We start from the raw sequence: 24,459 nt of genomic DNA, 5'->3' as shown, positions 1-24,459 counted from the left end.
CATAAAGGATCATAAAGTTATCACAACCAGAGATGCGAGCACTACGTGACGACTGTGCACAACGTTTTTTCTGTAGATGCCCTGAAGCAAAACAAGGTAGCAAGTGACCTTCCAGGGTGTTCCCCTGCATGAATATGATCTCATATCAGCTCATATCAATGATATCAGCTCTCACTTTGCAGACTTTTATCAGTAACATTTGACTCTTAGTAAACAAAGAAACACACAATGAGTTACGCAAGGGTCCTATTTCATGCTATTGAGCTCTTACTCAAAGTTTATAAGGTGATCTTAAGAACTATATCTGCAGGATTTTCTTTTTTTTAATGAACGTGCTAGACTACAGGTTTTCTTTTGTTTCTGGCTGGTGACTTGAAAGTGAAGCTTTTGTCACTTTTTTTTATTACTAAGGGCGAAGTCCACACATCATTACTTCCTTATAACCATTTGCTTTTCTTTTAGTTGTGTTGTCTCTTGTCTCATGGTTGAACCATTCCTTCCGTGGACGTGCACGTAATTCACGTGCATTCTTCAGGGAATAACAAATGCATGAATGTCTTTTACAGAATTTGACAGGCACACGGTCAGTTTGTGGGTGAAAAATTAATTAGAAGGTAAATATTTGATTGTAAGAAACTGCTTTGGCTTGGGCAACAACTGAAGTCACAAGATGCACAGACTGGACATATATGATGAAGATGTAGAATATTTGTGACTTTTATATTATTTTAGTGTCTGTAATATTTTTACAGAGAAAAACAAAAAACTTCTTCATTTTATTATTATCTGTGAAAACTTACTCAGTAATTAAGAACAGGGGCTTTTGCCTCCATCAGTCCCCTGTGGGAGTGGGTGTGACTCTGCCTGCACCACTATTACGCAGAGCCCCCTCCTCTATCTGGTACTGCGTATGTGAGGAGAATTAGACCAGCCACTGGCATGGATGGAAGCTACTATCTTGCTCGGTTTACAGGGGTGGGTGGGCTTTGTGCAGCATCCTTTTGAACTGCACCAAATGCCCCAACCAGAATTATTGTCATTTGTAGTCTCATGTCACTCATATCTTTTAATTATTGCTAACAATAATGAATAAATATCAGATTTTATGGCTTGCCATTTAGACTTTGATGCCTCCTTTACCCCTTCTCCTTTCCCCCCCTCTTTTCTTACCCGGTAGTCCAACGTGGCCAGGTGAAGGGAGGCAGGCATGACGACAGATGGCCCTTACAGTCTGACGGATTATATATTAACAACAAGCAGCTCACATTCTCATGCACACGCAAATAGAGGCGTATACACTCACTCACTCACACAGTCTAGTTGATATTGCTTTACCCTACACACACGCCAGCAGATTCATGCCAGAGACACAAATGGTTTGTCACAGCACAGCTGACAGACAGCAGGAGTAGAAGAACGAGGGATTTAACCCATGGACGGAGATACAGAGAGCAGTTTTTCATCCATCACCATGGAGGTGTGGAGCTCCTCAGCATCTGAGGGAGACGAGGAGGAGAGGAGCCATTCCAATCTTTTAGATGAAATAGCAGAGGAGAACAAATGCCACAACAGCAATAACAATAACAACAACAACAATGACAACCTTTGCAGGGAGGTGACACAAGGTGAGATGTGCTGATCTTCTTCTGCAGAGCTCATACTTAGAAAATAGAAATAAGAGAATGTAGAAGTAAAATATTAAAGGTCAAGTTCAAGTGCAACTCAGATATTCTTGTCTGGTGTACTCTGTAGTACATTGCGTTGTCATGGTCCTCGTTATCTAAGCACTTTAATACTTAATGGTGAACTGCGTATACTGCAGGGTGCAGTTGTGTCACTGAAGATACACTGTGCAAATGAAGATTAACCTTTAACAAAAAGCGAGTCTTTGCAGACCCTGCTTGAAGCTTTAGTTCAAAATTAGAGCATCAAGAGGTGTAAAGTTTTGTAAGTGTATTCAGTTTCAGTTTTTCCTTTTAGTGTTGTGAAGGTCAGAGTACCTGTGAGTGTGTATGCCCATGCATGCTGCAGCAGCACAACCAGGCTGTGTATGCAAGCGATCAAATTATAATTCTCGGTCATTCCATTTTGTGTTTTCTCTTTTTACTGTATGGATCCAGCGTTACACTATATATGTTTTTTCCTTTCTCCTGCAACAAACAAAGGGGGGAAAAAAGCAAAAGCAAAATTAGCTTTAGTTTTTGCAGGACAAGTTAGAGAATTTAGACATATTTCTCTTTCTAAGAATGACTACTGTTTAATAGATGTGCTTTTGAGGAACAACAACTGCAGGTGCATTACTGTACTGCTGCTCTAGTTCCAATCCTATAATTTCAGGAGCTTTTTCCTAAATGTGACTGGTGCATTAAAATGCACCAATTTAAACTGACATTTGCCAAATTGAGACATTTTACATAACATAATTTTTTTTTTTTGCTTTTTCTCCAGATCAGTTTGTATACCAAAAAAAAAATCTGGTACTGCTCTAGTACTTTATAAGTAAATGCATGTCTATGTAGGCTTGTTTTTATCTGAATGACTGTGTGACATGTTCCAGGCCTTTTATTTAATGTGTGCATTTATAGCTGTGTTTTTTCCCCTCTGTGCTGCATGTTGTGTGGGTGTGCATGACGGTGCAAACCAAATGTTAATCAGAAATATAAGTCCTATATTTCTTTTTAGTGACATGTATTTTAACTTGGATCTGTCCCTTAACACTGTTATTGACTTGCTTAAACTGCACTAAAAATGTACAGACAGATTTGCACTAGGAAGTCTTGTGAGACAAATATTTTATCCTGCCAATCCTATCAAATGGTCACCTTCAGAACAATACAGATCAATGATCACTGTAAATGTTATTCCTGGAGCTCATCTATGTCCGTCTGATCCCTCAACCTAACAGACGTCATAAGCGCACCTAAGTCATTAAGGAACAGTATTAGACTTGCAGTCCATTGAACTTGACTAGATTTAGCTCAGCCTAGACCCCAAAACCTCTACCTGGATCTGCTCTGTGCCGTGACAGCTGGGTTAAGAGGAAATAGATTAGGTATTTTGGCCAGTGGGATAGAGGGTGTAAATAATACACAGTACTCTAACTTCAGTTTAATGTTCTTGTAACCACTGAGATTAGGCAGTAAAATGTAAAAAAGTAGTGTTTCTTCTTGGTTTAACATGTCATTGTTTTGGATATGTGAAAATGAAAATGTGTTCCTACCAGTAGTCCTGCTGCAGACTTTCCCCTTAGCACTGCACTTTCAGGACAATAGGATTTAAAGAAGTTAACCTATTATCTGATTAACCTTTGTTAATTTACAGATTCTATTGTGGTCATCACATTAGTGCACAAGTAGACGTGCATCACTGTGACGATTTGCTGTTTCGTTTCCAGTTTGGATTATTATTGACCTTGAAGTCTTATCTCTATTGTTGAAATGTTGCTGAACATGTGACATTTTTTCATTAGCAGATTAAATTTCAGGATTTTTGTAACACTTGCATTTGTTTGATTATGCTCACATTTTAAAGAGATTGGATTTTAATACGAGACATTAGACAGTATCTCTGACCTGACTTTTATGATGCAGACCTGCAGAGCTAGTGTTATCATTCAGTGGAGGCTGGGTATTCAAGTGCTTTTGCCTTGCTGCAGTGTCCTTGAGAGAAACATATTATCCTGCCAGCTGACCTGTTACATAGCCAACAGTGAGCATTAAAATTGAATCCAAAGGGTGGCAAGCATCATTTGTCATCTCTGTGTGTGTCCTAGAATCAACTCTTTGGCTTTGACACATGATCCCCTCTACTGCTCCTGAGAAGTCTTCAACAAAATAATTAAGTTCCTGATCTCACATATTTTGACAATGACCAAATTTTTCTTTGATCTTAGTAAAAATAAATCCTGTAGATGTGGTTCATGCTATAAGTTATGGCCAATATAAACTGTTCTTACACAGAGCAATGCGGTACAGTCCAGCCTAACATTGGGTTCCTTCCATTAGGCTGATTAGATACTGACACAGCTATCCAATCACTGTGTTTCTAGGCCAAATTCAGGACAGTCTAATTGTGTGCCAGGCAGCTTCCCATCTCTTTAGCTAAGCTTTCATCTGAAGTAAGATTATTTAACTTTAGAGATGTTGCATACAGAATCGTAAGCTAATCCAGCCAATGTCTGCACATCTTTAAGCAGATTCTAAAACACTGTATATATGCATTTTACACAAATGAGGCATGCCACTAAACAGTACCTATAATTAAAGGCATTATTGCAAAGACAGAAACAAAGTGAAACCACGATCTCATGGTAAAATGGTAAATGGCCTGTATTTATCTAGCGCTTTACTAGTCCTTAAGGACCCCAAAGCGCTTTACATATCCAGTCATCCACCCATTCACACACACTGGTGATGGCAGCCACATTGTAGCCACAGCCACCCTGGGGCGCACTGACAGAGGCGAGGCTGCCGGACACTGGCGCCACCAGGCCTCTGACCACCGCTAGTAGGCAATGGGTGAAGTGTCTTGCCCAAGGACACAACGACCAAGACTGTCCAAGCCGGGGCTCGAACCGGCAACCTTCTGATTACAAGGCGAACTCCTAACTCTTGAGCCACGATCGCCTCATACCTATTAGTAAATGTCTGAAAAATAATTTAACCTATTGAAATTTAGAAATGATGATTACATGAATGCTATTAATGTAAAATCTGTCTTATCTATCCTAAACGAATGACTGATTAATCCTGTTCGCCACTTCAGCTTTAACTGGCTTGTTTATGTCTACTTCACTGTACAGGATGTAAACAAAGTTACAGGTCAATAGCCAGCCACTGTTATCCTTTCCTGGTGTGAATACCTAGTCAGTTTAGTCCCTGTACATAGACCTATATTAGCATCCAGGAGAACGAGGTCTTTAGTGGCGTCTTATCTGGGCTAAAAAGGATCAAGCTAAGAGGATCAGTTTGTGGCTGACCATGTGGAGCTGATGTGTCTCGAGATCTGGTTAATGATAAATAGCAATAATGTAACTTTATCAGGTAGGCGGGTCTTTCTTCACTCCAGTGGACATCTTGTTTTTATCTTTTTGATAATTCAGGTTCACCAGTGCATCGACAAATGCAACCAAGCACAGCAGCTTTGAATAGAGAAAGAAAAAGAGAAAGAGATGTTACAGTAATGGACAAGAAATATCTGGAAAGTCTTTACACCGTAATATCATGTAACCTATTAAAGGTATTTGTAAAGTAGAAACGGCAAGAGATCAAAGTGACAAAAGCAATCTAGTTGTCTAGTTAGCCTTACACCATCCTGCTGTTAGCACGACTGACTTCTTGCTGTTCTCTTCCATTACCATCTACAGTTATGTCTTTTCCTTCATTCATTAAATTCATCTCTCACTCCTCCCACAGTGCTGTCCTCAGACAGAGTTGGCCAGGTCACCAAGACATATCATGATATCAAGGCGGTCACCCACCTGCTGGAGGAGGTAAGACAGAGACACACAGCAGATGAATGGAATTTAAGAGGATTAGACTTATCTGCCTCACAGATCATCACTGTTTGCCACAGTTTTCTGCATATTTTTGTCACCTCTCTCAGTGCTATCTACTAACATTTTGGTCTTACATAATTACGGTTTAAATTAGTACAGTGTAATCAAATCATTTAAAACCTTAAACATATCTCAACGTATTTATTAATTTATATGTTTGATTATGACTTTGCAGAAAGAGCGTGATCTGGAATTGGCAGCACGGATTGGCCAGTCCCTCCTGAAGCAAAACCAAGAACTAACGGCACGTAATGAAATGCTGGATGAACAGCTTGAAATTGCAAAGGAGGAGGTAAACAGAAAGGCTCCTGATACACACCTGTATAGCGAGATGGAAATATTTCATCTTTGTTGTGCCACACTCTGCTGTGCTTAAGTGATCGTGACTTGTTTTCCTAGATTGCTCAACTGCGCCATGAGCTCTCGATGCGAGATGACCTCCTTCAGTTCTATGCGAGCACTGAGGAGATTGAAAACGCTCAGTCGCAGTCACCGTGAGTACACAAATGTGCACATGGTGTAACGCACAGGGTTGAATGATGACGAGCTGCTGGCAACTTGTTTTGCATATTGTGTATAAGTCTTACTTTAACATATGTAGCTTTTTTCTGACTAAAATTGTATTTGTCTAAAAATCTGTAACAGAGGTGCAATGCATCCTATACTCTAACTATGCTTCAAGATGTTATCACAAAGTACTTTCAGTGGACTTCATGCTGTAGTGGTACCAAAATGTTCCTCAGTGTTTATGATGGTGAATGTCCGCTATGAAGGATTGTGTTTACACTGTTGGTTACTACCTTGGGCTTATACATAAGTAAACAGACGTCAGAACATCCCCACTGATCCTCTCAATGTCTTCAGCTAGTAAAACCCTCCCCATCAGCAGTTAATCATTCCTATTACACATTATTAGACTCTGTTAACTTAGATTCATCGCAGTGATCCATGCTAATTATTTTGAGCGTTAATTATATTATAAAATAGCCTATTTATACAGGGCTTAGCACTTGATCACTCTTTTTCAGAATCAGAATCAGAATCAGAAAGGGTTTTATTGCCAAATGTTGAGCAGGTTTACAACATTAGGAAATTGCTGCAGTACTTAGTGCAAACATACTGTCAGATAATGCTTAAATAAACATAAAAATAAAAATTAAAAGTGCTAAGTAGATAGATATATACATGAGTGCAGGTGGTGATCGGTGCAAACATGGAATGATGCAGTGAGCACAGTGTAGGGTCATGTGTTAGTGGTAGGAACAGTCATGTGGTTTGTTCATGAGAGGTTCTGGTGCGAAAGGACCAGAACCTCCTGCCTGAGGGGAGCAGGTCAAACAGACTGCGTCCAGGGTGAGAAGGGTCAGCTATGATCCGAGCTGCACGCCCTAGTGTCCTGGAGGTGTACAGGCCATGCAGAGATGGGAGTCTGCAGCCAATCACCTTCCCAGCAGAGCGCACAACATCAACATTTTCATCACTTTTCTTATAAAAATTTGGATTTTATTTAATATAAATGCATTTCTTTCTTTCTTTAGAATGAAAAGGAATGAATCATCAAGTTCACTCACCAACTTCATCCACTATGACTTCCTACAGCAGAAACTGAAAGGTTTAGAGGAGGAGAACCGCAAGCTCAGATTAGAGGTATGCACTAACTTTGAAATTAAAGAGATATTCCTGTTTGTTATGTGTTTATTTATTCACTTATTTGAAAATAAATAGTACAGTATGCAGTGCGTCTTTGCACATTGCACACAGAGTTTTCAAGGCTGCTGTTCGGCATCACATATGATAATTGATTATTAATAATTTTTTCTGCAGGCTACTGAGCTCTCAACGGAGACATCAATCTACGAGGAGCAAGAACAGGAGCTGATGATGGTGTGTGTGGATGAGCTCTGTAAGTGTCACAGTCTTGCTTCAGTCAATGAAAATGAGAATTATAAGTCAGGCACAAGGAAATTTATGGGACTTGTGTGTTTCAGCATCTGCCAATAAGCAGGTGGTTGACTTGTCGGAAGAGCTAGCGCGGAAAGTAGAGGATTGTCTCAGGCAGCAGGAGGAAATCAGCTCGCTGCTCGCTCAGATCGTTGACCTGCAGGCACGCTGCAAAGGGGTGAGAGGCTCACACATGTGCACAGCTTTTGTTATGGATTATATTAAATACTTGTGTTAAAACTTTTTGAATTCTGTTCTCTTTCCGTCTAGCTCACCCATGAGAACGAGGAGTTAAACCACCAGCTGAATGCCTCCCGTGAGAGCCAGCAAAAACTGAAATCTGAGGTAAGATACTCGCTTTGTAATCTCTGTGACTTCAACGGCATTTTTGGTGTTGGATTAAGATGATTACATGAGCTCAGTTTTGATTTGTCTTTGTGTGTGGCTGAAAAGCTCTCATAATATAGACACAGATGTAGAGTTTGAGGTGTTTACAGAAACCCATTTTTGGCTTTAGATAGATATGCTGATTCCAGCACCGCTTGGTGATTTATTATCAAATGTGTATGTGTAGAAGCTTATCATAGCAAGCTTCTACATATATATTCAGCTGCTCCTGTGTATTTTGTCAGTGGCATGACACTTTTCCCCCCCTTGATCTACAGTTTGACTGATTTGTCACCCCCTGTCTCTAGCTCAAGGACTTGCAGGACAAGTACTCAGAGTGTAAGGACATGCTCCACGAAGCCCGAGAGGACATTAAAAATCTTCGAAACAAGAGCCTGCCAAATAGCACCGTGCAGCGGTACACTTCATTGGCCTCAGTCCTCCCCATGGACTCACTGGCAGCAGAGATTGAAGGCACTTTCCGCAAAGGCCTAGACACCCCAGCTCCCTCAGAGTACAAGTGAGTCTGTGACCTGCGTCTGTTTGGCTTATATGCACATTTAAAAAAATCCTTATCCACTTTGTCTGGTCTAAACCAGATTGTACCGTGAATATTGAGTAGCAGTTGTAGTTTCATGTTCCTGTTTTCATAAGAATTATTTTCTAGAACTACAGAGATAACTAAAGTTAAACAAGTTCAGCTCTGGGAAACCACCTTTATACCTTAAGTACTTAAATTCTGTGGTAGTTCCACTCCCTGCCCTATCACACCTTAAACTCAAATGCCTTCGTCAAGTGGCTTTTACTTTTATAGCAGCTCAGCTTTTATTAGACACATTCCTTACAGAAGAAAAAAAACAGCCGGTACAATAGTACTGACTGAGTTGATGCATGTTTGAAAATAATTACTAGTAAGGTTTAGTATGTTACATGTTTATGTGTTGTTGTGGTAATTTTTTAGATTAAATTTATGCGATTTGGATTTCAGGGAATAACAAGTTTTACTTGACTTACGTTTTGTTAGTACGTAATGTTTTCTGTTAAAAGAACTACATCAATGTCAATTGTGTGTAATGACGCTACTTGACATCCATCCATGATTTAGCTGAATAAATGCTTAATGTTAGTTTTGTATTTGATAATTAATGATTTTATAAGGTGTTAGATGGTGTCAGGAAAATGGAGTGGGCCAGTAGTTGATTACAAACTAGTATAATTTTTATTGTTTTGCGTTCTCTTGTATAAACAAAGAAGAAGAACATTGCAAATATGTTTTAATCAGTCTGTGAAATTCTGAACAAATTAATAGTGGAGACAGTGACTTTACCCCCATGAAAAATGATCCGTAGAAATGAAAAAGGAAACGTGAAAAATGAAACGCACATCTATTCTTGCTTTTTCTTCTCTTTCATCTGTGTCTCACTCTGTGCATCTTTGTTATGGCATTTTGCATTCAAAGCAATCTGTAGTTTGTTGATTTAATTTCTTGTATGGATGCATTCCCCGTATTTGGGTAATTTTTTTGTTTTAGGAGACAATATACTACAAAGAACAAGAACATCATCAACCAAAATGTTAAACAAAGTGAACCAGAATTTGAAATGCAAATTGAAGTGAAAATCAATTACAAATTTGACCATTTATTTATTCAATATATATGTAAATAGTATATGTCATATACTATTTGAAAGATACGTCACTGATATATAATAACGCATTTTATTTGAAAAAACAGAATCTCAGACTTGCCTCACTCTTTGCATCAGCCTAAGATCCATAGCGTGAGGCATTCACTTTGCCAGCAGGCCTGTTAAGCTAATAGACTTAAAGGTATTGTAGGTTACACTTAAAACTGTTACAGCTAAATTTTAACTGACACAGCATGACACCTTGGTATATCCCAACACTGACCCCTTTTGCTTATCAGTACCATACTGGTACTGTTAACTGGTAGTTTCTTTTGTTAAAAGAGTCTCCAAACAGAGGAGAATCTTTTAAGTTCAAGTTTGAAGGGTTTTCTTTGTTGCTTCTAAATGAATGGCAATTATACAATTTCCCCCCTGTAGCTTGTGTAAAATTTTGATGAGTTTCAATTCTGAATATTTTTTTGGAGGAGTGTGAATGTGTAAGAGAGACACTCATGTCATTACTTTTGCTGTTTCCTCTGGCAGGAACCACCCCTGGCGTGTTTTTGAAACCGTGAAAGTGGTGAACAAGGCTGTAAGGCAGCGGTCTCAATGCCACTCACCAGGTGTGCCAGGCTCCAGCCCGGTGTCCGCACCTTCCAGCTCTAACAGCACCCCTCGGACCAGCTACTATGGCTCCGATAATGCCAGCCTGAACTTGGAAGACAAGCCGAGCTCCAATCATGCTCAGAAGGAAGACAGCAGGTAAGACTGCACATCAGATGCCACAGTAATGCCTAAAGATTCGACACAGATTTTACATTTTGGGATACAGTTTGAAGCTGTAAGATGTTGACTTTAAAATAATGTTGTTAATTTTTCCTTTTTAGCGTTAGTGGGCCAAAACGTTTAGGTCAACCAGGCACACCAGGAGGCCAGGATCTCGAAACTGCCTTGTGCAGACTCTCAGTCCGCCAGCAGAACCACTCTTCTGACCGACCTTTCTTCGATGTGGAACGCGAACGTAAACTCCGTGCCTTGGCAGCAGACAGTGAGGAAGGCGAGGGCTCTAGTGGCTTCCTGACGCCAAATTACAGCCTGGCCTCCAGCCCAGCTGCTTCAACAGGCACCAACTACTCCAACGGTAGCTCCCGACACTCCTGTGGCTCCTCGGGAGGATCCAGGTCCTACCTACCTGACCGTCTGCAGATTGTCAAACCTCTGGAAGGTAAAATTTTTAGCTTTATGTTTCTCTAATCATGTCTTCAAACCTGCTTCAGCATTTGTGCAGTCTTGATGAAGCATAAGAAAGTAAAACAAGACAGAAAATGACGAGCTTCTTCACCTTAGCCTCTGTAGTAAATGCCACGGATGAAAAGCTGCCCTGCTCAGAGAGCAGTATTTGTAATGCATCTGTATTTTTTTACCACACACTTCAGTGGCAACACCTTCTGAATCTCTACTCTTCAGGCTCAGTGACTCTGCACCAGTGGCAGCAGCTGGCCAAACCAAACCTGGGAGGTATCCTGCATCCACGCCCGGGAGTCCTAACTAAAGACTTCAGGGAGCTCGAAGTTGACATACAGCACGTCTACAGCTTGAACGACCTGGAGGAGGATGAGCCAGACCTGTCACACCTCTCTGGAGCTCACGGCATGGGTACGACACATTGGCACACTACACACACAAGTCAACTAGTTGTCTCATTTCTACTCAATTCCAGATGACATATTTACTGAAGTGCATATCTTCTCATTATAGAGGATAGCTCCCATTCCTTGCAAAATTAGTGCAGGGTTCATCTTCATTCAGTCTTTTAGTGACTCTTTAGATGTGTGTCCTTTCCCACATGTGTAGTTTAACCTACCTTTTTCCCCTCCATGACCTCACAGTCTCTTCATCGGGTCCCAACCTCCCTCAGACCCCTCCCACACATCCCATCACCACCTGCCAAGTCCTCCAACCCTCCCTAATCATCCCCTCCTTCTCCACTAGGTAAGAACATACTGTTTTGGGGTTATTTCGTCTTTGCTCATTGTGTTTTTTCACAGCTCTGGCCAAGGTAAATACTCTTTAGGCAGTGTTAGTTGGATTTTTTATTAACCTTTTAAACTAGATTTACTAACCCAAACTTTTTTTTCCCAGTGTCAGTTTCATTAAAGCGGGCCTAAATTGTTTGTTTTCTTTTTTTTGTGAAATTGTGTGCAGCGATACTAAATATGGGCAAAGTTTGACATAATGAGGTCACTGTGTATGCTCTTAACACTATGGCCATCCCAGGCACATAGCTCTTAGCCACAAACTGCTTTTTAAGTATTCTGTTTGCAAGGGACAGCCAATCAGAAGTAAGCTGTCTTATAGGAAAGGTGGCTTTAAAGGCACCAACACTAAAATGGTTCATTTTATACAGAAGATGACTTGAATGAATTACTTCCCCAAGGCTCTAAGGCTACTAATTTAGACTCCAAGAATAAAATTGTGGAGCTGAAAATGAGCACAATAGGTCCACTCTAAACAGGTATAGATATTACAGATTGCAGTTGCTCTGTCTTTCCTAACTTCCATTCTTTACCCTCTCAATGGTAGAAAACGTCTGTCAAGGCTCTTTCTCCAACTCTAGAAGGAGCCACCAGGGAAAAGTAAGAGCCTGGTGTTATAAATGCACTCTGAATGCTTGATTAGTGTCTGTAATATTAACGACAGAGGCATGATCTCCAGCACTTCCAGTCCTCACTCTGTGCATGAAATGAGTGATCAATAAGTCTAGAAAGGAGTTTACTGTGTAAACATTTTAATATATTTATAAAACATAGATCTACCTAAATCTAATGTACTGCATTGCCTTCCACGGTAAAACAATTTAAAAAGTTGGTTCACTGCTTTTAGATGCTAAGTAGGATGTAGTGGGAGGTCTGTAAATGTTACTTGATGCGCCATGAGTCCTACTTCCGTTATGCATGTTATCTTCTACTAACGCTGTGCCTACCGTTGTAACATCTGCTCTTACTTGTTTTTGAGTTTTTTATTATATATATATTTTTTACCATCTCTTCCACTTTCTTCCACACCAGATCTGTTTTCCTCATCACTGGGATATTAACATCATGTTTCTCCACTTTTTAGTGTTGATGTGCTAAACTAACCAAAACGTCTCACATCGTCTTTCTTTCCCAGTCGGTTTATATGAATATGCATGTGCTTGTAGAGGAGATGTTATGTCATTTAGTTTTAATATTTTGTTTGTTTCTTTTTTTTTAATAGCCTTCACTCTTTCGGCCTGCCACCTTCTCGGGACCGTGAGCACGTGAGCACTTCACCAGCCTTGCAGCAGGACTTTGGCCAGGGAGGCCAGACAGCCACCACAGAGCTTAGCACTTCATCACTGGGACTCCTGCAACTGCTGCAAGAGCGCGGCATCTCAGCCTCCCGTCATCCCCACCACAACCTGCACTACAGCCGCACTGGAAAACCTTCATTTTCTACAGTATCAGACAAAAGAGGAGACTTTTTCTCACACAAAGAAGGACGAAGGAACATTTTTAGCTGGAACTTGGTGGAGAAGCTTCAGAGTCTTGGGTTGCACAGAGTGGCAGCCTGGGGGATGAGGGGCCCCAGTGACAAAGACAGGGAAGCAGTCAGACCTCCTCCGAAAGTGTGATGCATTCACCTCCACACTCCTCTCTCATTCACCATAGTGACTTTGCATAAAGCCATGCGATTCCTACTGTGCACTTCAGTGCCCACCACAGCACCCGTGTCTTGAAAAGAAAAGCCACAGAATGTGTTAGAGCCATACTTTCAGTTATTGGTAGTGTGCAGTACAGTGTTTTTCTATGAACTTGTGCACGGTAAATTATTCTTTACATGTGGGACATTTTCATCTCAGGAAAACCACCTGATCACTGCTGTGTTGTTTGATTCACACTTTGCTTCTTTTTACGCAAAAAGGAAAATGATGAAGAAAAGAAATATTTTATACTTTTGTGTTTTGACTTTCCTTTTACAATTTGCCCCACCCGCAATCACTGGTTTTAAAAAAACCTCCTCACTCGTCATTTTATTAGTTTCCAAAGAGAAACATGAGCTATGTGTAAATAATAACTGTCATTTAGGGAAATGAAAAAAGACAATGTGCTGTAAATTACTGAGAGTAGAGAAACCACAAACAAACCAATGCTGTCCCTGAAAATGCACTAAAACGCAGTCTGGTCTTCCTGCTTATTCGCTGCTATGTTGACAAAAGCATATAGTATATAAGTTTGTCAAACTATTCTTAGAAAGAAGCACTGAGAAGAAGCCTGACGATCCAGTGACTGAACTGAGTAATGTTAATAATATTAAGCAGTCTGCCTTGCAGTCCATTACTTGCTCTGACATGCACACTTCCATTTCACCTCTAAGCTGTTTAAAGTTACGCCTTTATGGACTTTATTCTGAGCCAAACCTCACCACAACCAAATCGGATTTGCATGCTGTATGGAAGACGGTGAAGCAACATGTTGACTCCAGTGACTCAAAGTTTTGTTTGTATAAATCTGCTGTATAAATCATGTCATCGGGAATTTTTAAACCACTGGGATTTAAATTTAACCGAAATCACGCTGGGCATTTCAGAGTGATATCTGTGACAGTAGGCGCAATAAGTAATATGTAATAAGTACAAGAGTTATCATGATAATTTAAACAGCATCACCCTGGTTGATCAATCAGCTCTGGCGAAAAAGCCACAGGATAATGTGGATTTAAAAGGGAAGAATTCATAAACAGAGATTTGTGTTTCTACTTAAATTAACCAAACGACTGTTTCTGTGCGCTGTTGTTTGCTGTAACTCTACATGTCAGTGTGTGCGTGAACTGTACCACCTGTGAATAAATGTTTTCATTTCCACCAAGTTCACTTTTGACTCTTCGTCCACTCATCACCAAAGATATGGAATAAAAACAAGTGCAATAAATCTGCAAAACTGTTTATTTCGAAAGTTGCATGGGAAGTAAACGTCCACTTTTTTTATAAAATCTGAACAAAAAAGCAGTGCGCCAGCTCTCCAGCTGTTGTGATGTGCCTCATTCTGTGTCCCGGCGGCCAAAATCCACCCAGCCCTGGTAGTCCCGATCCGTCATGCACTCGGAGTTCATCAGCTCTGTGAACAAACCATTCCTACAGTACATGAACCACAAACAAAAGGGTTCAGTATGTAAATCTGAGCATTGTCTTGGACCTCCGCCTATTCACACATTGCTCTAATTAGCTGAAGTGAAACAAGATGACAATCACAGAGCTTTCCCACCCAAGTCTGCAGCATACCTGAAATTGCTTGCATTATTTGTTTGGTCATTATCTCGCGCTCATCAACTGAAAGGTGCGCCCGTCGTTCCACCCGTGCAGAGTGAGTGCGGGGTGCTTGCCTCTGTCTTCCAGCCGAGTCTTTTGCCATCTCATGTTTAGCTAGAAGCTGCTTGAGAACATTTGTCTCCTCAGTCTCTCCGGTTTCAGTTGGGGAAGCTGCTCCAGACACAAGCAGAGCAACCAGCAGTGCAAATACCACGAAAACTTTCCCTGACATTCTCTCTGCGCAGTAAGAAAGAAACATTTGAGTAAACATGAGATGTATTCTAAAAAAAATTAGGTATCAAAAATGGCAAACTTACTGTACCTGTGAAGATAGGATGAGATATGTACACAACAAAGTGTGATGAGCGTGATGTCTCCAGTGCACAACTGCTGATTCCCAGCAGGCTGTCTCTTTTATACCCAAGTTTGGTGTCAGCATAATGGCTTTCAATCAAATACTGATAATGGTGTTCACCACAGAGCGTTTGATTAAGAGATGGATACATTGGAAAAAGGATGTGCGCAAAGGAAATTCTGCAAGTTTACATGGAGAAACACATCATTATATTTGTCACTTAAGACCTCTTTTGCACTGCAATAACAATAAAACAACTCGATGTGTTTACACTGAAAATCCAATATTTCCTTAGAAACCATTTAAAACAATACAAATCTGATGTAACAATAAAGACACTGTTAAAAAGTCAACTTTAGGGAGGAGGAAACACAGGTTTCCTGTACCTGTACAGAAACGTACATTTAAACAACGTCCCATTTCTTTCAGTTTTTTTTAACTGGTAGTATTTATTGAGAATACTATACAAGTCTTTCAATTTGCACATTATATGTTGTTTACATTGCTACTCTTCATATTTTTTATATATTTTCATCCATTCTCTTCCATTTATCATTAAAAAAATCGCTGAGGGGCTGGAGCCTATTCCAGCTACCATGGAGTCAAGAGTCATACACCCCGAACGGGTCATCAGCCTGACGCAGGGCTAAGACATAGAGACAGACAACCATTCGCAATCACATTCACAGATATTTATTTATATTAGCATGAACTATGTAAGTGAAAGTAAAGCAAGTGAAAACAAGATACCTAAAATCACTTAATGAATCAGAATCATCATTGAAATTACCCCCAATTATAAAACAAAACACATCAGATTCATTCATACTTGGATTGAATGTATTTACCTGCAGCTTTAAAGAAAAAAAAGTAGAAAGTTACATAGACGTTACACAGATGTCCTTCATAATGTTCAGGCTGTAAACATTTCTGTGAAACGTTTTCTTGACATATGTTTAAAAAGCGAAGTTAAACGGTGATACATCAAATATAAAATGTGCATAATTTATTACTGTCATGCTGCAGCCTGTACTTTCCACATGACGTACACACCACCCTTTTAGCAAAAGTCATACTTGCTTGGATAACATTAGCTCTGTTTACATACAGTACTGTATAGATTTTTTTTTCAAGTGTCCCAGTTACTCTGAATCCAGCGTCCCCTGATAATGTGTGATGTTTAACTGCTTGTAGAAACTCAGCCTTCATATATTTTTCTTCCAGGCAGTGAAAGTGTGGTCTGTCCGCTGTGAATGATTGTCTGCTACTTTGATTTATGCAATAAAAGTGATAACAGCACAATGGAGAGCAGCAAATGTACTTCAATGTATGAATCTACAAACTGCCTCAGGGTATTATAACTAATTTGTAATACATACAGAACACGAGCCTGCAAGTTGATAGAAAGGCATATGTGACCTTTATCCAACCTCAGTCTAATATCTTCTAATACACTGCTAGACAGATTATTACTGGTCTAAATATTTCATTTTTGTTATCTGCAGACTAAAGGGACACACACCCATCAGTAAAATCTGATAATGTCCACAGACACCACCTGCTCTTGACAAACTGCTCCTTTCACTTGTTATTTAGTTCAGATTCATACCCACACACACTGTTAACTCAAGGCTGCATCGGATGTTTGGTGCAGGTTTTAGTCACTGTCACTGATTTTCTCTTGTCTCGTCTCAGGTACGTGTCTTCAAATTCCGTCATGCTGGTGAAAGGTTATGATAAGACGTCTACATTACACATGAGTAGTGTTTCCAATGCAAAACTTCCCGATAAAACTTTCCCTTTGAAATTCCAAATATATCCCAAAATCGGACCTCGCAGTTTAAGGAATAATTTTGCTGATATTCCATAAATGATTTTTTTGTAAAATCCACAATAAAGAATACCAAACAGGATTGTTTTGAAGAAATGTTGAAGTTTAAAGACAAATTGTGGTGAGGGCTGATTAAAGGCTCTTTAACAATATGGTAAAGCTTATTTGGCATTTAGGTCTGAAATCTGTATACATGTAAAGGTCGGTTCCACTGAATAGTGCCATGTAAAATACTACAGTGTACTCAGTCATGCAATGTCAGCAGTATGGGTGTGTTCCACAAAGGTTAAAATGATTTTCAGGTTCTTGTTAGTCACTTCAGAAAGGTTTACTCTGACCACATGTTACCTGAGCTTCCAGAGAAAAAGGTGTGACAGCGTCAAAGGTGTGACAGCGTCTTGTTTTGGTATGTTTGGGTGGGGGTGGTGGTCTGGAACAGAGATCACAGCTCTATTTGGACGGGTGTATATTTAAAATCATTTATGGTGCCAACAGCTATTAATGTTGTTGTCTGCTTCTTTCAATTCACAGAACAAAAATAGCTTTAGCCTCTCAAACAAAATTGTGGTTGTGCAGAGGAACCAGTTTCTAATAGTTAAATCCTTTTTCTTTCACATGAGTGCATGTAAAACCTCGTGCATATAATACTTTTCATTTTGTCCACAAGTGTCTTTGTGTGGTGCAGTTTGAGATAAGGAGAGACTAATAACATAATACAAGAACACAGACACAGATTACAGAGCTCTGCTGTTTACTTATTATTTTAAAGATACTATATTAGAATACACACACACACACACACACACACACAGTTTATTCAGATTTGCTGACTTTCATTTTTGTACAGCTCTGTTAAGGTCCTTTCCTGGCATTTCAGTCAGGTAAAGGTCTGGAATTTGGGTGCCCAGGTCCTGTGACTGCAAAATAAGCCCAAACCCTGAAATATCCATCACTGTGCCTGACAGCTGGTATGAGCTGTTTGTACTGATATTGCGTGCATTATGCCTAGACATCTCCACGCTGATCTTGTCTGTCCAAAGTACATTGTTACACAAATCTTGTGCTTTGTTCAGAGGCAGATTTGCATTGCCAAACTATTCTGCCATGCTCTTTTTAAAGAGAAGAGGCTTTCCACTGTGCTGTCTAATCTTTTTCATCAGTGTTTCTCAAGGTAACTGAGGCCTGTAGACTCTGAGATGTAGCTCTTGGGTTTTTTACAGAGCGTATTTGTTGGTTTTGCAAATTGTTTTTATTAAAACTGTTACCAACATACCACTCATTGTTTGGTATGTGCAGATGAAGCTGTCTTACACCCCCAGAAAGGCTTAACAAATACCACTGGCTTAGGCATAATTACTGCTCATAGGTGGTTGTGATAGTGATCTTTTTGTTAAACTTACCTTCTCAGTCAGGGTGAACATGAAAAAGTTGATCACGCTACCTGCCATGATGCACCTGCTGACTTGCATTTTAGAGAAAAAAAAACTTAACTATCAAATGCAGTGAAATTAATTTAAAAAAAAGAAACTGATCATACCCATCCAAATACCTTCTCCCCCCATTTTTATATAATTATTTTACTCTTGTTTGTTGTCTTTTCAGCTTCTTTTGGGTAACTCACTTAAAATCATCTTAGCATTCATCTGTGCCCCATAAAGTAACGAGTAGGAAGTGTAATGAGTTAAGAAGAAATAATTAGCCACATCTTAGGTTTTGGCTGGATTTCAGCATAGTTATCAGTTAAGCTGTCTGACTAGATGTTCCACTTGTCTTTCATCAAAGTTTGTCTAATGAAGACTTACACACCCAATCGATGGAAACAAAAACAAAGACATCAAAAACTATTATCTGCATACCACACTGTTGTTGTTGCATGGCATTTGAGACTGCCCCCCTCACTAAGAACCCTATAAAATACCCTGCTGTGTCTTGCAGGATCACACCTCGGAGACATTCCTTCTGTGCTCACCATCAGCCTCGCATCACGACAACCTCCTGTCACCATGGCAGCCTCTTTGACCCAGCAGAGCAGCTACAGCGTTAAGCAGAGAACCTACAGTTCCAGCAGCCTGGGCGGATGGAAGCAGAGTAGCACGTCCTCTGTTGGCTACACACCCAGTGTGCATGGCGGAGCTGGAGGTTATGGGACCCGCATCTCAAGATCCAACTCTGTCTTCTCTTTAGGGTCCGTGGGCTCATATGGAGAGACTTCTGTAGTCGGAGATGGGAAGGCAACCATGCAGGACCTCAACGACCGCCTGGCTGATTACTTGGCAAAAGTAGGTTTTACTGATGAGCGCTAGTTGCAAGAATTACTCCCCCCCTTTATTTACTTTTAACAATTTGCATTTGTAATCACTAGTTAATAAATAATAAGATTAATTTCCATATAGTAAAATAACAGTTTCTAACAGTACATATTGACCTAACCCTAACCCCCTTTATTCTATTATCTTATCCTATTCTATTGCTTTTTTCCCCTTAATGTTTTACTGCTCTTAAACTTGTACTTTCTGTTTTAAACTTGTACTTGACCAAAAAAAAAAAAAAAAAAAAAAAAAAAAATCCCACATGTGGGACTAATTAAGGTTTCTCTTATCTTATTGAATTTTTTCATGCAGCACTTATAATGGGGTGTCTTTATATTGTTGTAGTGAGTAAAGGATCAACATACTCACATACAATAATGAACACACACACAAAAAAAAACCCAAACCCCAAAACAAACTAACAAAAAAAAAAACATATGAAATTTTACCAAATGGAAAAATGTAGAACAGTTGCTTTCAGACAAATAATGATAGCCTGCTTGTATGAACCAGTATTTCCTCGTGATGTGCAGGTGCGTTCTCTGGAGGCCAAAAATAGGCAGCTGGAACTGAACATCGCTGAGTTCTGTCAAAAGTCAACTGTTGTTACCAAGAACTACGGTGGCTATTTTTCCACCATCAGTGACCTGAGAGCCGAGGTACCTCTCACACTTTACATAACACAACACACTGAAAAGCAAACCATTTTACAATGCACACACACGAAACCTCGAACATTGCCAAACACCCGAAGTAAACATCTATGCAGGCGACTGAAACATCTTTCCATTGTTTTACTATCACAAAAATTATTGACACCAATTAATGCTGAAGTGTGGATTTGAAGGGTTAGAACCCGTTGTACGCTATGTGACTGATAGATGGCATCCAAAGAAAGCTGAACTGCTGCGGAATGCAAAATAATTTGCTCAATATCAATAAATGAAGAGTATAGCCTATACGCGGTCAGAATTTCAGACAGTTTATTCATTTTCTCCAATTAGATTGCAAGAAGATTTGCAGAGAACCAGGCCATCCACGTGCAGCTTGACAATGCTCAATTGGCAGCGGAAGACTTTAAAATGAAGTAGGTTTACATTCCTTTGTTGCTCCGTGGTATTTCTTTCTACCCCATATTACTTTATACCAAATATGAAAAGAAATCCCACTACATTTGGGAGTTTTTGTTTTATTATTTATTTTTTTCTTTTGAGACCATACAATCGTTACCCCCATCAAAATCGTGAAAATAATGGCATCTGAGAGGGCTGCTTTTCTTCTGTAGATATGACATGGAGATGAACTTGCATTTGACCGTGGAGGCTGACGTATCCCGTCTCCGAGCAGTCCGCGACAGCTTGACTCTTGGCATCAGTGACTTGGAGCTAAGCATAGAGGATCTGAAAGCAGAGCTGGCGCAAATGAAGGCGAATCACAAGGAGGTAAAAGGCGTATAATAGAAAAACAAACCTATTAAACACTGCTAAAGAGATTGCGTGAGTCAATGCTTTCCATGGTGCAGTGTCGCCATCTGCTGGTGGTGGAAGCGCTTACACTTCTGGATGGATTGGAGATTTAAACACTTTTTTTTGTTGTTGTGTTTTTTGTTTGTTTGTTTTGCATGTTGCAGGAGATGAGCCAGTTGAGCATCCAATGCAGTGGCTCTGTAAATGTAGAGGTGGACAGTGCACACTCTACAGATTTGACAAAGGTCCTGGAGGAAATGAGGGAGCAGTATGAAACTGTGGTGAGCAAGAACAAGCTGGAAGTCGAGAAATGGTTCCAGTCGAAGGTGAGGTTCCTAAAATGTTCAAAACGACTCCGGTAGATCCTTTAAAAAAAAAAAAAAAGTTCAAATTTTCTTATTGAATTTTGAATGCTTTCTTTTAAAAAGGTGGAAATTCTCCAGAAGGAAATCATTGTTTCCCAAACAGATGTGAAAACGTTTCACAAAGAGTTGTCCACTCTGAAGAAGACCTACCAAAGTTTGATGATAAGCCGGCAAAGCGCACACACAGAGGTATGGAATAACAACCCAAAAGTACTGGATATGAAGGTTTTGTAACTGAAGCCAAATGCACATCGCAGTGTTAGGTCTAATAATCTCAGCTTGCTGAAGCTAAGAAGTAGCAGACCCGCTCTTTTTTTCTCATATTGTACCTATCTCTGGTATCTTGGTGACACAGCTGCAAGCAGAGGAGGCAGGAAAGAGAAACAAGGAGAGGAGAGACAACAAACAAACATTGCCTTGGAGGCTCATTTAAAAAATATAATCAGTATTCAACACTACGACATAACATAACTGCCGTATTTTATGAACTCACATGTGATCATGACCTTTCAATATTTTTTAACTAAAATCATTGTGACATTTTGCAATGTGGCAAGAAACTCAAGACGGTTGAAGTGAGAGAAGGAAAACAGGATAAAGACATGCTGTGGAAGAGAGACAGAGATTAATAACAAGTGTGGTTCAGCGCAGAGAGGTCTATTAACACATAGTGACTGAGCAAGCAAATGAAAAAAAAAAATAGAATCCTAGAATATAAAATGCATCATCTGAAACAATAACAGAACACTAATCACCCCTTAAATGTTTAAGGAATTAAGAGTTATCTGCTATTTTAATTCCCCCTGTTTATAACAGTCATGAAAAACCATATTCATGAACTTATGAATTTCAAAATAATGTTGGTGGTGTATTTCTGCTCAAAAGCTGAGTTAAATGAGAAAATAGCCAAAAAGTATGTTGCAAAAAATCAAACAAACACATGAAAAAAACATTAATAAAACAAATAAAGGACAAATATACATATAGCTTCCCTACATTTGATTGGGAAATGCTTCATACTGGTTGACATCAGCAGATGTCGAGCCTGGTTAAAATTACTTTTGCTATTTGAAGCACATTAGGTTCGTAATGTTTTAATTGTTAGCGCAAGGGGAATGATTAAAAAATTAAATCAGTTTTTTCCAAACATATCAGGACATATATTAATTTGCTGTAACAGAGAGGAAATGATTCTTCCCACTGACTGTACTCACATGGAGCTGTTGTAACCTCTCTGTCCTGCAGATTACATGCCTACAGGAAAATTTGGAGGAAGTGAAAAGTCGCTATAGTCTTCAGCTTCAACAACTGCAGGTCACCATCTCCACCCTGGAGACTGAGCTGCAGGAGCTGAAGGCCTCTCTTCTGCGGGTGCAAACAGAATATAATGAGCTACTGGACATCAAGATGAGGCTGGAAATGGAGATTGCTGAATATAGGAGGCTGCTAGAAGGAGAGCACTATGAAAAAAAGGAGTAAGAAATTAAAAATGTATCTGTTTTTAATCGATTATCAATTAAAGCAAACAAAAATGTTTTTAAAAAAATGTTTACGCTCTTCTTAGGGTGGTGGTCATCAGCAAGGTCGTAGAAGTGGAAGGTAAGAATCTCCATCACTCACTGAACCAGAACTTCAGATCTTGTCGCAGTAAAACTGAAATAAGCTCTTTACACTATAGTGATGCGATGCATTGTCTTTGCAGAGCGTAAACCCCACATTGAAAAACGAGTGAAGACAATCATCGAGGAAATTGTTGATGGACAGGTGGTCGCCTCCTCTGAGGCCACCCAAGTGGAAACAGTTCAGTAACCTGTGCTCCCCTCACCCGAGCTTCTAAGTTGTTAAAGTTGTGGAGCAGGGAAATTATTTTACTGCTATTGTTAAATAATCATCATTATTACCATTGCATTAATAATATAATCTGCAGTATGATCATTGCTTTAACAATGTAACAGATAGCTTTAAGATGGCCTTAAGATGTTTATGATGATGTTAATTTTGTATTTCAGATGCAGTTATAACTATTGTGTACACAATGCATATCTGTGCTTATTTGAGTTGATGTTCAGGTTCTTTAAAGGTCTTAAGCTTCACTGACGTGACTGTTCAGGTGATACATGCTGAGGGAAAACTAGAACATAGAAGGAATTGCAATACATGCTTACAAAACACTTATATCAGGTCATTTTATATTAAGGTTTTAGTAGAGGTTCTTGGTTAAAACATTTATTTAGTAGAGGACATATACATAGTCTCCGTTAGGTTGTAACACATAAGGATGAGCCTCTGTTCTGGTAAAAGGTCAGAAGTGCAACAGGTGAATTGAGAAAGAGCATTTGAGGACGAGACACAGACAGTTAGTAGGTGAAGAGGTGACACAAAGAGCATGTGAGGTCAACACACACACACATGAGTTAGATTTATTTAGAGGAGAGATTAGTCATGTCTCGGTGAAAGAGGAACCGTCCTTGTTGTCTCGGCAAGAAAGAGGAACAATTCACTTTAAGACAAGAACGGAAAGTACCAGCCATGAAAATAGAAGATGATCTTCTGGGTTAAAAGTCATTGTGGTGTTGATCTGATCTATGTATAAAATGTATCTGTGACGCATGAAGGGGCGTCAGTAAATCAAACCCTGATGCTATAAAATATCTGTTCATGCTTTGATTAAGTTGAAGATCAATTGCTGTCTGCATACAGAGTTGTCTTCCCACACGTGTGTATTCATTAAAAATCATCGTTTGACCAAGAGCTTCTGGACCAAGGGTGGTTTGTACTCTCCCTCCTCAATTTTGAACCTTAACAAAAAGATATCCTTTGGGGAAAATTAGTGAGGGTTGAAGGAGGAGAACAGGTTTGATTTCTTTTGATTTCTAGAAGTAGTGGTTATAATGTAGGCTTACACAGACAGATATTACACAGAAACACACATGACAGTATTGATTCCAGGCAAAAGGCCTCAAATTCATTTAGCTTTTAACTGAACTTAAAGAAGGACCAAAGAGGAAGGAAAGCATATATTTTGGTTAAGTCTGATAAACTAGAATTAGAAGGTATTGTTACATTAAAAGGAGCAAAATGAAATAAAGAGGCTATGTTAAAAACAGGTTATAACATAGGAAATGTGAGGGTTAAAATGAAGTTAGTGTTAACACACAGGAGTTGTTTTTAGGCAGCATTTAGCTATGTTGAAATGTATGCAGGAGTAATTGCTTATATGCTTAAACTTAATTGATTAAAGTGGTTGTTTTCTTTTGGATCTTTTAGTAGAATAGGCGCTTACGATGATTT

At 39.5% G+C, this 24,459-nt stretch overlaps 3 protein-coding genes across 5 annotated transcripts; 2 read left to right on the top strand and 1 right to left on the bottom strand.

Annotated features, from left to right (window-relative positions):
* Positions 1-1,180: 1,180 nt before the first annotated feature.
* On the top strand, positions 1,181-14,407 carry hap1 (huntingtin associated protein 1). 3 transcript variants are annotated; one of them, XM_082535843.1, is made up of 15 exons: positions 1,181-1,625; positions 5,415-5,491; positions 5,733-5,849; positions 5,957-6,051; positions 7,096-7,204; positions 7,382-7,460; positions 7,546-7,676; positions 7,769-7,843; positions 8,194-8,405; positions 10,057-10,275; positions 10,401-10,738; positions 10,981-11,169; positions 11,403-11,505; positions 12,097-12,149; positions 12,772-12,882. In XM_082535843.1, exons 1-14 carry the CDS (start codon positions 1,433-1,435, stop codon positions 12,128-12,130), a joined length of 1,971 nt encoding a protein of 656 aa, XP_082391969.1. In that variant the 5' UTR covers positions 1,181-1,432; the 3' UTR covers positions 12,131-12,149; positions 12,772-12,882. The 3 variants fall into 3 exon arrangements, with proteins under 3 accessions (XP_082391969.1, XP_082391968.1, XP_082391970.1); XM_082535842.1 differs by lacking the exon at positions 12,097-12,149 and having other exon boundaries at positions 1,183-1,625; positions 12,772-14,407; XM_082535844.1 differs by lacking the exons at positions 11,403-11,505; positions 12,097-12,149 and having other exon boundaries at positions 1,183-1,625; positions 12,772-12,919.
* A 167-nt stretch (positions 14,408-14,574) lies between these two features.
* LOC309707704 (uncharacterized protein) lies at positions 14,575-15,331 on the bottom strand (the record flags this gene model as incomplete). Its single annotated transcript, XM_082535186.1, has 3 exons — positions 15,165-15,331; positions 14,816-15,079; positions 14,575-14,651 (listed from the first exon to the last, which is right to left on the bottom strand). Exons 2-3 carry the CDS (start codon positions 15,072-15,074, stop codon positions 14,575-14,577), a joined length of 336 nt encoding a protein of 111 aa, XP_082391312.1. The 5' UTR covers positions 15,075-15,079; positions 15,165-15,331.
* Positions 15,332-18,981: 3,650 nt separating this feature from the next.
* LOC309708597 (keratin, type I cytoskeletal 19-like) lies at positions 18,982-23,945 on the top strand. The gene is made up of 9 exons (XM_082536782.1): positions 18,982-19,307; positions 19,871-19,996; positions 20,342-20,424; positions 20,623-20,779; positions 20,968-21,129; positions 21,232-21,357; positions 22,414-22,643; positions 22,733-22,767; positions 22,871-23,945. Exons 1-9 carry the CDS (start codon positions 19,032-19,034, stop codon positions 22,975-22,977), a joined length of 1,302 nt encoding a protein of 433 aa, XP_082392908.1. The 5' UTR covers positions 18,982-19,031; the 3' UTR covers positions 22,978-23,945.
* Positions 23,946-24,459: the final 514 nt, after the last annotated feature.

This window comes from Aulonocara stuartgranti, assembly GCF_965226115.1.
Source record: "Aulonocara stuartgranti genome assembly, chromosome: 6".
In the NCBI taxonomy this organism is placed as follows: Eukaryota; Metazoa; Chordata; class Actinopteri; order Cichliformes; family Cichlidae; genus Aulonocara; species Aulonocara stuartgranti.
This window is presented reverse-complemented; position numbering and strand designations above follow the sequence as displayed.

Coding starts and splice junctions, on each gene's coding strand:
- hap1 (XM_082535842.1), top strand. CDS start 1,433: ATGGACGGAGATACAGAGAGCAGTTTTTCATCCATCACCATGGAGGTG. Junction 6,052..7,095: donor AACGCTCAGTCGCAGTCACC/GTGAGTACACAA, acceptor TTCTTTCTTTAG/AATGAAAAGGAATGAATCAT. Junction 11,170..11,402: donor CTCTGGAGCTCACGGCATGG/GTACGACACATT, acceptor ATGACCTCACAG/TCTCTTCATCGGGTCCCAAC.
- LOC309708597 (XM_082536782.1), top strand. CDS start 19,032: ATGGCAGCCTCTTTGACCCAGCAGAGCAGCTACAGCGTTAAGCAGAGA. Junction 21,358..22,413: donor GGCAAAGCGCACACACAGAG/GTATGGAATAAC, acceptor TCTGTCCTGCAG/ATTACATGCCTACAGGAAAA. Junction 22,768..22,870: donor CAAGGTCGTAGAAGTGGAAG/GTAAGAATCTCC, acceptor TTGTCTTTGCAG/AGCGTAAACCCCACATTGAA.